General features: G+C 57.5%; 3 protein-coding genes across 3 annotated transcripts in view; all 3 read left to right on the top strand.

Moving 5' to 3' along the window:
- Positions 1-2,447, top strand: part of LOC144737200 (enteropeptidase-like) — a 20,428-nt gene extending 17,981 nt beyond the window's left edge. Inside the window, exons 11-13 of the mRNA XM_078619921.1 lie at positions 31-167; positions 555-671; positions 2,347-2,447. Of these exons, the coding sequence (XP_078476047.1) occupies positions 31-167; positions 555-569 (152 nt within the window). The 3' untranslated portion in view covers positions 570-671; positions 2,347-2,447. The remainder of the gene's footprint in view (positions 1-30; positions 168-554; positions 672-2,346) is intronic.
- Positions 1,798-12,575, top strand: LOC144737187 (uncharacterized). The gene is made up of 11 exons (XM_078619908.1): positions 1,798-1,810; positions 2,347-2,447; positions 5,722-5,836; positions 6,524-6,653; positions 7,315-7,511; positions 8,714-8,787; positions 8,896-8,921; positions 9,946-10,085; positions 10,541-10,710; positions 11,550-11,660; positions 12,467-12,575. Exons 1-10 carry the CDS (start codon positions 1,798-1,800, stop codon positions 11,586-11,588), a joined length of 1,005 nt encoding a protein of 334 aa, XP_078476034.1. The 3' UTR covers positions 11,589-11,660; positions 12,467-12,575.
- LOC144737186 (MAM and LDL-receptor class A domain-containing protein 1-like) overlaps positions 11,690-12,575 on the top strand; it is a 328,015-nt gene continuing 327,129 nt past the window's right edge. The window contains exons 1-2 of the mRNA XM_078619907.1: positions 11,690-11,693; positions 12,467-12,575. Of these exons, the coding sequence (XP_078476033.1) occupies positions 11,690-11,693; positions 12,467-12,575 (113 nt within the window). The remainder of the gene's footprint in view (positions 11,694-12,466) is intronic.

Raw genomic sequence — 12,575 nt, 5'->3', positions numbered from 1 at the left:
GTGTTTGTTTGTTTGTTTGGCCGCCTGCAGCCTTCTGCCCGCTGCTGTTCACGTGCGGGGACCGCTCGTGCGTGCCCTCGTTCCGCGTCTGCGACGGCAACGACGACTGTGCCGACGGGAAGGACGAGCAGGGCTGTGTCCACCTGGCACTGGGGGGAGTCACACAGGTACCTGGGGTGGGGGGGTATGTGGGGGGGGGGGTATGTGGGAGGGGGTATGTGGGGGGGGGGGTAGGGGGTACGTGGGGGGGGGGTGTAGGGGGGTACGTGGGGGGGGGGGGGGTGTAGGGGGTACGTGGGGGGGAGACGTGGGGGGGGGGGGGGGGGGACGCGTGTGCAGGAGCACGCACGGAGAGAGCGGCGCGGGTGTTTGAACTTCTTCTGCGCCGTACGTAGCCAACGGTGATTCTCACGGGGGTCACGTGCATGGAGACTCTCACGGCACTTGCCTCACACGAGGGGGACCCTTTGTCTTTGTGTGTGTGTCGTGTGTCTGTGTGTGTGTGTCTGTGTGTGTGTCTGTGTGTGTGTCTGTGTGTGTGTCTGTGTGTGCAGCCTGCAGCTGTCTAGCGGCACGGTGGACGTGAGCGTGGCCGCGTCGTTCCACGCGGCCTGCGCCGACAACTGGAACGGTCACCTGTCCGTCGCCGTGTGTCGCCAGGTCAGCCAGGGGTGAGTACAAAGGGGCCGCCCATAAATGACGTCACGCACCTGGGGGCGGGGGGGGGGGGTCAGACATTTGTGACGATGTGTGACGAGGGGGGGGGGGGGTTGAGAAATGTGACGTCACATCAAAATGTTTTCTCCTACAACATCAGAGTGCAGCGCCACATTTTTTTTTGGGAGAGGGGGGGGGCAGAGCTTTGTGACGTCATAGTTGAGGGAGGTGCTGACTTTTTGTGACGTCGTGTGACGAATGGGGGGGGGGGGAGTAAAAAATCGTCAAAAATCGCGTGACGTCATTTATGGACGGCCCCAAAGGCAAAGGTGCCCCTCCCCCCATCCCATATAACAGGAGCGGAGAACCTTTGTTCTGCCAAGGGCAATTTGGATGTTTATATAACATCATTCGCGGGGGCCATACAAAATGATCAACTTAAAAATCAGCCCGTTGTTATATTTGGTCAAACATTTAATTCGCTCACCCCTGACGCGATGGGCTGGAACTGCTTCTCTTTGGCGAGGCGTGTGATGATGTTAGCTGCTGGCTATTGATGATGATGTCGTTACCCGCAACTGCTTTGCCAAGTTTGCTCCGAGATTTATTGAATTTCGAGTCCCGCTGCACTTGGGGCACTCGGTTTGAGGCCGAGCCGACCTAGGGGAGAGGCCCAGGGACCAGTTCGGATGATGAATCGTCGCCGGCGGTGTTGGTGGCCGTGAGCGGGAATCGAACTCGTCGCGTGGCTGTGCGCTAACCGCTGCGCCACTGCTCCCCTATTATTTGTGGATGATGCGGTGACCACCGCCTTTGTTTGACGGCCAGCCACAAGCCGCCGCCGCTTCGAGGATGATAACCGGAATTCACGACGACGACAACCTTCTTGGTTCTTTTGGTAAAGTCACGTAGAAGGGAAGTAATAAAATAATAAAAATAAAACATAAGAACATACAATTCTCATGACGTTTCGGCCACAACGCAAGTAGCCGTCCTGAGGTGAAAACCAGGTCTGTCGAGGCGACAGCGTCTGAATGAAACAGCACACGTGCTTGGAGCATATATATTAGCTGGGTTGGAAGGGGGGAAAAGAGCGCCTTGACAAAAGAATATGCATATCAAGAGGCATTTAGCATATTGATGGGAAATGCAGGTATGTGATTAGCACTACTCATGTCCGTGCATTTCCCATAAATATGCTAAATGCCTCTTGATATGCATATTCTTTTGTCAAGGCGCTCTTTTCCCCCCTTCCAATCCAGCTTATATATATGCTCCAAGCACGTGTGCTGTTTCATTCAGAACGCTGTCGCCTCGACAGACCTGGTTTTCACCTGAGGACGGCTGCTTGCATTGTGGCCGAAACGTCGTGCGAATTGTTTTATTATGTTTTATTTTTATTATTTTATTACTTCCCTTCTACGTGACTTTACCGAAAGAACCAAGAAGATGAATCCCTGCAGTCACGAAAGCTTTAAATCGAAAGACGACGACAATGACGATGCTTTACCCTCCTTGCCAGGCCGCAAAGTGTCACCGCTGCAGCCCCCCCCCCCCCCCAATTAACGCGCTCTGAAGCAGGGGCCCACTGGCCTTGCGAGCGTCCGCCGCTAGCCGGCGCGGTTATCACCGGCGCGGTTATCGCCGACGCGGTTTTCCACTCGCGTGCCGTGCCGTGCCGTGCCACAGGCCCCCGAAGTACGCGACGTCGGTGCTGGCCTTCCGACTACGCCTACACGAGCTTCGCTCTCGTTATCAACGCGCCGGACAAACCCGTCGACTACCTCCAGGTGACGCGTGGACGGTGCAGCAGACATTTGGGGGGAGGGGGGTCAGACATTTGTGACGATGTGTGACGAGGAAGGGGTTGGGGGGGGTGAGAAATGTGACATCGCATCAAAATGCGCAGATTTAAATCAATATAGACAACACGTTCTACTTAATTAAATAGACTTTTTGATTAATGTTTTTTCCTACAACATCAGAGTGCAGTGGGACATTAAATAGGCACTACAATGACAATAGTTTAAAGCGATTTGAAGCATGTTTTATTTTTTGGGAGGGGGGGGCAGAGCTTTGTGACGTCATATTTGAGGGGAGGTCTGACTTTTTGTGACGTCGTGTGACGAAGTGGGGGGGGGGGGGGAATCGTCAAAAATTGAAGGAAAGGAACGACTCAAGGTGGTAGAAATCGCAGAGAAGACCAGAGAGAGGGAGAAAAAAGCATTACAAAAATTATATAGAAAACAAGGGGGGAGCATAGAATACAGTAGGGAGAGAGGGGGTAGAGAAAGGGGGTAGAGAGAGAGAGGGGGGGGGGGCAGAGAGAGAGGGGGTTCCGAGATAGAGGGGTAGAGAGAGAGAGGGAAGGGGTAACAACGAGGAGATCAGAGCGTGAAATCTTTCATTTAAAAAAAGGGGGTGGGTGGGGGGTACATAAAGCAAAGCATTGGGGGGAAAAAACCCGAAATAATGAACGAAGCAAAGTGCCGACTACACCGAGCATCTTCTCGTTGCCTCTGATCGTAAACCATGGAGAGAAAAGGCTGTGTGGGTGTGGTTCGGTCGTGTGGAGAGACATCAAGACAACAACGTGGGTCAGAAGGTGGGCGAGTGACGCTAGTGGTAAGGAAAGAGATGGAGAAGGAAGGCCGAAGGAGAGGTTGGGGGGGGGGGCGATGTAGTGCGATCGGTCCACGGTGGCCCTAGGAGCGGAAAGAGAGATGGCGCAGGACAGGGCAGCGTAGAGAAGGTTCGCAAGAACAGTGGAACACCTCCACACGAGTGGGACAAAAGCGTGGAAGAAGGCAGAGGAAGGAGAGGTGGGGGGTGGGGCGATGTAGTGCGATCGGTCCACGGTGGTCCTAGAAGCGGAAAGAAAGAATGGCGCAGGACAGGGCAGCGTGGAGAAACTGGCAAAAACAGCGGAACACCTCCACACGAGTGGGACAAAAGCGTGGAAGAAGGCGGAGGAAGGAGAGTGGGGGGGGGGGGGGGCGATGTAGTGCAATCGGCCCACGGTGGCCCTAGGAGCGGAAAGAAAGAATAGCGCAGGACAGGGCAGCGTGGAGAAGCTGGCAAGAACAGCGGAACACCTTCACACGAGTGGGACAAAAGCGTGGAAGAAGGCGTAGGAAGGAGAGGTGGGGGGGGGGGCGATGTAGTGCAATCGGCCCACGGTGGCCCTAGGAGCGGAAAGAAAGAATAGCGCAGGACAGGGCAGCATGGAGAAGCTGGCAAGAACAGCGGAACACCTTCACACGAGTGGGACAAAAGCGTGGAAGAAGACGGAGTTCGACGCCTCGTTGTATTTTATGCGTAATGTACGCAAGCTATCTACTATGGTTATGGTTGTAGTTGATTAATCCCGAATCTCTGCCATTACATACAATGAAACAAGAAAAGGTAAAAAAGGAAAAAACAGAGCAATGTAATAGAATACACTTTAGACATTATATTCTTGGTTCTTTTGGTAAAGTCACGTAGGTAAAAAAAAAAATTACGACGTTTTGGAGGCAACACAAGCTTCCGAAACGTCGTGATTTTACCGAACAAAACAAAGAGTATGGACCCTTGCAGTCACGAAAACTTCAAATCTAGAAGAAAAAAAACTACAAGACAACTTAGATTAAATTTCGATTTAAAGCTTCCGTGACTGCAGGGATTCATCTTCTTGGTTCTTTCGGTAAAGTCACGTAGAAGGGAAATAATACAATAAAATAAACATAATAAAATGAAATTCTCACGACGTTTCGGCCACAACGCAAGCAGCCGTCCTCAGGTGAACAACATTAATGTAAAAACATTATTAAAAAGTCCATCCCATGTGTTAGTGAATTTTTTAGTATTTTAGGCAGGAAATGGCAGGAAATTAGTTTTCAAATTGAGATTTTTTTTTTCTGGGGGGGGGGTGGGGGACCCCCAGGAAGATTTGCTCCCCCCCAATGTTGACTCCATGGCTACGGCCTTGCTGTATGGGACCCATTTTTTGTGTGTGCCAGTATCAAGATGCTATTTTCGTTGTTCTTTGTGCCGTTCGCCGTGTGGAGCCCCAATCAGTTTCAAGGACAAAGCTTACGCATTGTTATCAGGGCGTCTTTGTTTGCATGGGTTCATGGCTGCGATAAATGTCCACGCGATGATGATTATCCCACTTAGCCGAACTATCGTTTGCGATAGTTGGCTCGCTTTTGACAAAATAGCTGGACAGCTCAGTGTGGTAGGGCCTTACCTGGTCAAATACGAATTGTTTAAAATGTGGGACCTTTCTTTGCCGGCATCAAACGATAACAATGGGTTTTACCCTGTCTGCCCATAGTAAAACAGTTGTGTTTAGATGTTAAACCACCAAACATAATCCTTTTTTGAAGGAATCCTGTTTGCATTAACCACAGAGACCCATAGAGACCCACAGAGACCCATAGACTCACAGAGACACCCATAGCATGGTTGGCAACGTACCGTGTAAAAGAAGTTCAACATCCAGACATAGAGATCCACAGATACCCAGACCCACAGAGACCCACAGACACCCAGACCTACAGAGACCCATAGACTCACAGAGACATCCATAGCATGGTTTGGCTACGTACCGTGTGAAAGAAGTTTCAACATCCATACATAGAGATCCACAGACACCCAGACCCACAGAAACCCATCGAAACCCACAGAGACCCATAAACCCACAGACACACCCATAGCATGGTTGACAACGTACCGTGTGAAAGAAGTTTCAGCATCCAGACAAAGAGATCCACAGACACCCAGACCCACAGAAACCCATAGACCCACGCACGGGTGGCTGCGTATGGTGCAAAAGAAGTTCAACATACATATGAACACGATAATCGCGTAAATATATAAATGTGTCGTTAAACCCGACACCACCCGACACGACCAATTATCAAATGTTGTGTCCCGTACACAGTACGTGTTCAGCACAAACCGGTTGTGTGTTCGAGAGCGTAAGACCCACAAGGCTTCCTCCTCCTCCCGTGTCGAGCAAAAAAAAATCAGTTTTCGTAACTGCCCCGAACGCCGCGCGGGCGGATTTCTCGTCGGCAGAGCGCCATCGGTGCGGTGACCACCAAGTGTCCGAGCGAGAGGCTGATCTTCGTGGCGTGCGAGCCCAATGAGTGTGGCCTGCAGCCTGCCCTGCCGCCAGCGGGTCGCATCGTCAGTGAGTGGCACTCACTCATAGTCACTCACTCATAGTCACTCATAGTCAGTCACTCGCTCACTCGCTCAGACTCACTCACTCATGATCACTCACTCAGACTCACTCAGACTCACTCACTCACGCTCACTCGCTCAGACTCACTCACTCATACTCACTCACTCATACTCACTCAGACTCACTCACTCACGCTCACTCGCTCAGACTCACTCACTCATACTCACTCACTCATACTCACTCACTCATACTCACTCACTCACTCACTCAAACTCACTCACTCAGACTCACTCACTCAGACTCACTCACTTAGACTCACTCACTCACTCATCTTTGTGGCGTGCGAGCCCAATGAGTGTGGCCTGCAGCCAGTGGGTCGCATCGTCAGTGAGTGGCACTCACTTACTCATAGTCATTCACCCGCTCGCTCACTCAGACTCACTCACTCATTCATAGTCACTCATAGTCACTCACTCGCTCACTCACTCAGACTCACTCTCTCCCTCGCTAACACTCACACTCGCCTGCTCAATCACGCTCATTCGCTCGCTCACGCTCCCGCTCACTCACCCAGTCTCACTCTCTCCCTTACTAACACTCATCCTCGCCTGCTCACTCACTCACGCTCACTCACGCTCGCTCGCTCACTCACGCTCGCTCGCTGCGCTCCGCTCTGCGTGGTGCGCGACCCAGACGGAGAGCCGGCCAAGGCGGGCAGCTGGCCCTGGATGGCGTCGCTCTCCGTGGCACGGAGGCATCGGTGCGGCGCCTCGCTCATCAACAACGAGTGGCTGGTCACGGCCGCTCACTGCATCGTCAACACGTGAGTCGTCCTTTGTTTTTTACGATCAGTGGAAACAAGAAGATGCTCGGTGTAGTCGGCACTTTGCTTCGTTCATCATTTCGTAATTTTTTTTGAAATAATAACTTAGCTTTATGTAAACACCCACCTCTCGCTCACTCTCTCGCTCGCTCTCTCTCTCTCTCGCTCGCTCGCCCGCCCCCGCCCGCTCGCTCGCCCTCTCGCTCGCTCTCTCGCCCTCTCGCCCGCCCTCTCGCCCCTCTCGCCCGCCCTCTCGCTCGCCCTCTCGCTCGCCCGCGCTCTCGCCCGCCCTCTCGCCCGCCCTCTCGCTCGCCCTCTCGCTCGCCCTCTCGCTCTCTCGCTCGCTCTCTCGCTCGCTCGCTCGCTCTCTCGCCCACTCGCTTGCCCTCTCGCTCGCCCTCTCGCCCGCCCTCTCGCCCGCCCTCTCGCTCTCTCTCTCGCTCACTCTCTCGCTCACTCTCTCGCTCGTCCTCCTCGTCGTCAAGGGCCCGCAATGCCCTTGACGCTCCGGGGTCCCAGTTCGATGCGTGAAGGACCCCCTCACCATGAATAACTTCTCTACCTTCCCCCGCCCCCCCCTCCCTTCCCCCCCTCCCCTTCCCCCCTCTCTCCCTCACTCCCCCCCTCCCTCCCCCCCTCCCTCCCCTCTCCCTCCCCTCAGTGACCCCAACTCCCTGCAGGTGGTGCTGGGCTCGCTGGCCACTGTGGCAGGCAGCATCCCGGCGGGCGCCGTGGTGCGGTCGGTGCGCGCCCCTGCTGCCCCACCCGTGCTACGGGGAAGCCGCGTGCAGCGCCACGGCCGTGGACTACGACGTGGGCCTCGTGCGCCTCGCCAGCCCCCTCGAGGGCAGTGTCACGGTCAGCGACGCAGGGACCCACCGCTGCCACCAGCTGACACCCCACCCACCCCTCCCTCCACTTCTATCGCTTCCCTCACTCGCTCACTCGCTCACGCGCTCACGCGCTCACTCACTCAGTCACTCGCTCACCCACCCACCCTCCACTTCTATCGCTTCCTCACTCACTCACTCACGCGCTCACTCACTCAGTCACTCGCTCATCCACCCACCCTCCACTTCTATCGCTTCCTCACTCACTCACTCGCTCACTCGCTCACTCACGCGCTCACTCACTCACTCACGCGCTTACTCACTCACTCACGCTCACTCACTCACTCACGCGCTCACTCACTCAGTCACTTGCTCACTCAGTCACTCACTCACTCGCTCACGCGCTCTCACGCGCTCACTCCCTCGCTCACTCACGCTCACTCACTCAGTCCACTCGCTCACTCACTCACTCACGCGCTCACTCACTCACGCGCTCACTCAGTCCACTCGCTGACTCACTCACTCACTCACGTGCTCACTCACTCAGTCACTCGCTCACTCACTCACCCACCCACTCACTCGCTCGCTCGTTCGTCGCTGTGACTGACGGCATCATCTGTCGCGTCTCGGCCTTCGCCTCCATCTCCACCACCCCCCACCACCACCCCCCCCCCCAATCTCCACCCCCCCCCCCCCCCCATCTTCACCGCCCCCCACGTCGACCGCCCCTTTCATCGCCACTCACACCTCTCCTTCTATGCAACTCTAGAATCTCTATGTAAATGTACGGGTCTCTGTGCGAGTCTATGGGGTCTCTAGTAAATCTATGGGTCTCTATGCTAGTCTATGGGTCTCTATGTAAATCTAGAGTCTCTATGTAAATCTATGTGTCTCTGTGCGAGCCTATGGGTCTCTATGTAAATCTATGGGTCTCTGTGCTAGTCTATGGGGTCTCTATGCAACTCTGGAGTCTCCATGTAAATCTATGGGTCTCTGTGCGAGTCTATGGGTCTCTATGCAACTCTAGAGTCTCACTCCTCATACCCGTACCCGGCCCGGGTACGGGTACGGGTAAGGAATCAAAACGCGTTTGCGACCTCTGCTACCCGGGTGACCTTTGCCTGTGTGCCGTGTGCCGGTGAAGGCTACCTGGGGGACCTTTGCCTGTGTGCCGTGTGCCGGTGAAGGCTACCCCGGTGACCTTTGCCTGTGTGCCGTGTGCCGGTGAAGGCCTCGGGTCTGGTGGGGCCGGCGTGCGTCCCCTCGGGCGACTTGGTCTTCAACGACGGCGAGCTGTGCTTCACCTCCGCTGGGGCAGGGACGGCGCCGGTAGGTTGGTGGTTGTGGCGGTGGTTGTGGTGGTGGTTGTGGTGGTGGTTGTGGCGGTGGTTGTGGTGGTGGCTGTGCTTCACCTCCGGCTGGGGCAAGGACGGCGCCGGTAGGTTGGTGGTGGGTGGCGGTTGTGGGTGGTTGTGGTGGTGGTTGTAGTTGTGGTGGTGGTTGTGGTGGTGGTGGGTGGCTGGTGCTTCACCTCCGGCTGGGGCAAGGACGGGCGCCGGTAGGTTGGTGGTGGTGGCGGTTGTGGTGGGTGGTGGTTGTGGTGGTGGTTGTAGGTTGTGGTGGTGGTGTGTGGTGGTGGGTGGTGGCTGTGCTTCACCTCCGGCTGGGGGCAAGGACGGCGCCGGTAGGTTGGTGGTGGTGGCGGTTGTGGGTGGTGGTGGTTGTAGGTTGTGGTGGTTGTGGTGGTTGTTGGTGGTGGTGGTGGGCTGTGCTTCACCTCCGGCTGGGGCCAAGGACGGCGCCGGGTAGGTTGGTGGCGGTGGTGGTGGTTGTGGTGGTTGCGGGGTGGTTGTGGTGGCGGTAGTTGTGGTTGTGGTGGCGGTAGTTGTGGTTGTGGTGGCGGTGGCTGTGGTGGTGGTGGCGGTGGTTGTGGTGGCGGTGGCTGTGGTGGTGGTGGTTGTGGTGGTTGCGGTGGTTGTGGTGGCGGTAGTTGTGGTTGTGGTGGCGGTAGTTGTGGTTGTGGTGGCGGTGGCTGTGGCTGTGGTGGTGGCGGTGGTGGTGGTGGTGGCGGTGGCTGTGGTGGTGGTGGTGTGTGGTGGTGGCGGTGGCGGTGGTTGCGGGTGGCGGTGGTTGCGATGGCTGTGGTGGTGGTGGCGGTGGTTGTGGTGGCTGTGGCGGTGGTGGCTGTGGTGGCTGTGGCGGTGGTTGTGTGGTGGCGGTGGTGGCGGTGGTTGTCTTGGTAGTGTTGGAATTGGTGGCGGTGGTGGTGTTGGCGGTGGCGGCGTTGGGTGGCGGTGGTTTCAGTAGTGGTAGCGGTGGAGGCGGTAGTGGCGTGGCATGCATGGACGCAGCAGCGAGGCTTGCCGGTCACCCAGACAATACCCACACCGCTGCTACTACCCGTGCAGTCGCTGCAACGGAGCGAGTGAGTGGACCGCCCCTGATGTGTGCGTGTGCTGCAGGCGCACTGCCCAGCGTTCTGCAGGAGCTGCGCATCCCCATCATGAACCAGCAGCTGTGCAACGAGTCGATCCACGTGGGAAAGGTGTCGCCCAGGATGATCTGCGCCGCCTACAAGGCCGGGCACGCCGGCGTGTGCTCCGTGAGTACCCACTCGCTCGCTCACCCCGCTCGCTCACCCCGCTCGGCCACTCGCTCGCCCGCTCGCTCGCTCGTCCGCTCGCTTGATTGATCAACCGCTTGCTCACTCACTCGCTCGCCCACCCACCCACTCAATCGCCCCTGATTCACCCACTCGCTTGCCCACTCGGCCACCCGCTCGCTCACTCACCCTGTCACTCAAACACCCACTCAATTGGTCACTCACCCATTCAATCTCCCCCTCATTCACCCACTCGGCCACCCACTTGCTCACCCTATCACTCAACCACCCACTCAATTGGTCACCCACCCGCTCACTTGCCCACCTCATTCACCCACTCGCCTGCTTGCCCACTCGGCCACTCACTTGCCCGCTCGCCCGCTCGCCCACCCGGCCACACGCTCGCCCGCCCTCCCCGCCCGAGGGATGGAGCCGTCTCTCTGTCCTGGGCGCAGGGAGACAGCGGCGGACCGCTGGTGTGCCAGCGCTTCGACGGGCGCTGGTACCTGGCCGGCATCACCAGCTGGGGCTTGGTCGACTCGGAGGGGCGCTGCTCCATCAACTACGACGTCTTCGCACGTGTCACCCTCCTTCTCCTCCTGGATCGAGTCCATCCAATCGCAGGGTACCACCGTCACCACCACCACTACCGCCACCACCACCACTACCGCCATCACCGCCGCCACCACCATCGCCACCGCCGCCGTCACCACCGCCACCACCACCACTGCCGCCACCATCATTGCCACCACCATCACTACCATCGCCGTCACCGCCGCCGCCACCACCACCACCGTCACCACCACCACCGTCACCACCACCGTCACCACCGCCCCCACCACCACCGCCCCCACCACCACCAACACCACCACCACCACCGCCGCCCCCACCACCACCGCCACCACCACCACCACCGTCACCACCACCACCACCGCCGCCCCCATCACCACCGCCACCATCGCCACCACCACCTCCACCGTCACCCGCCACCACCGCCGCCACCACCGCCGCCACCACCGCCGCCACCACCACCGCCACCACCACCATCACCGCCGCCGCCATCGCCACCACCGCCACCACCTTCGCCACCACCACCAACGTCATCCTTCTCTTAGCCAGCCCCCCTCCCTTAGCCCTCCCTCCCTGCCTCCCTCCTTCTGTCCTCCCTCCCTCCACCCCTCCCCCTCCCGACGATGACGACGACGACGATGTCGACGATCATCGTCATCATCGTCCTCGTCGTCATCGTTGTCATCATCATCGTCGTCTTCATCATCGTCATCATCGTCATCGACATCATCATCATGGACACCATCGTCATCGTCGTCTTCATCATCGTCATCGACATCATCGTCATCATTATCGACATTATCGTCATCATCCTCTCTCCCTCCCCTCTCTCCCTCCCCTCTCTACCCCCCCCTCTCCCCCCCCCCCTCGCCCCCCCCCCCCGCCCCTCCGCAGCGGCGTGCGGTGCCGGCGAGCTGTCGTGCGACGCGGTGACGTGCGTGCGTCGCCGCGCGATCTGCGACGGCGTGGAGAACTGCGCCGACAAGACCGACGAGGCCAACTGCGGTGAGACACGCCGGCGCGGGGAGAGAGAGATGGGCACACAGAGAGAGAGAGAGATGGGCACACAGAGAGAGATGGACACACAGAGAAAGAGAGAGAGCGATGGACACAGAGAGAGAGAGAGATGGGTGCGGAGAGAGAGATGGACACAGAGAGAGAGAGAGATGGGCACACAGAGAGAGAAATTGATACAGGGAGAGAGATGGGATGGGCACACAGAGAGAGAGATGGGCACACAGAGAGAGAGAGAGAGATGGGCACACAGAGAGAGTGTTGATGGTTCAGTGTGTGGGTGTGAGTGGGCGAGTGGTTGAGTGAGTGTGTGGGTGTGAGTGTGGGCGAGTGGGAGAGTGGGCGAGTGGGAGAGTGGGCGAGTGGGTTGGTGAGTGGGCGAGTGAGTGGGTTTGAGTGAGCGTGTGTGTGTGGGCGAGTGGGGAGAGTGGTGGAGATGAGAGGGTGGATGACTGAGTGGGCGAGTGAGTGAGTGTGTGGGTGGGTGGGAGAGTGGGTGGGCCAGTGTGTGTGGTGTGTGGTTGAGTAACTGTGTGTGCGTGAGCGTGGGCGAGTGGGAGAGTCGGCGAGTGGGTTGGTGAGTGGGCGAGTGAGTGTGTGTGTGTGGGCGAGTGGGGAGAGTGGTGGAGATGAGAGGGTGGATGACTGAGTGGGCGAGTGAGTGGGTGTGAGTGGGGAGAGTGGTGGAGATGAGAGGGTGGATGACTGAGTGGATGAGCGAGCGAGCGAGCGAGTGGGCTTTAGTCGATGAGATATCAACTCCCCGATTCCTCTGATTCTGGTTTCGGTGCGTACAGCATCGGGCTGCGATGACAATTTCCTCTTCACGGAGACGTCGGGAGAGTTCCACTCCATCAACTACCCCCAGAACTACGAGGACAACACGAACTGCCGCTGGATCATTCA

This window comes from Lampetra planeri, chromosome 65 (assembly GCF_965212315.1).
Source record: "Lampetra planeri chromosome 65, kcLamPlan1.2.h2, whole genome shotgun sequence".
Taxonomy (NCBI): Eukaryota; Metazoa; Chordata; class Hyperoartia; order Petromyzontiformes; family Petromyzontidae; genus Lampetra; species Lampetra planeri.
Note: the sequence above shows the minus strand (reverse complement) of the source record. Positions and strands in the feature narration are given on the sequence as shown.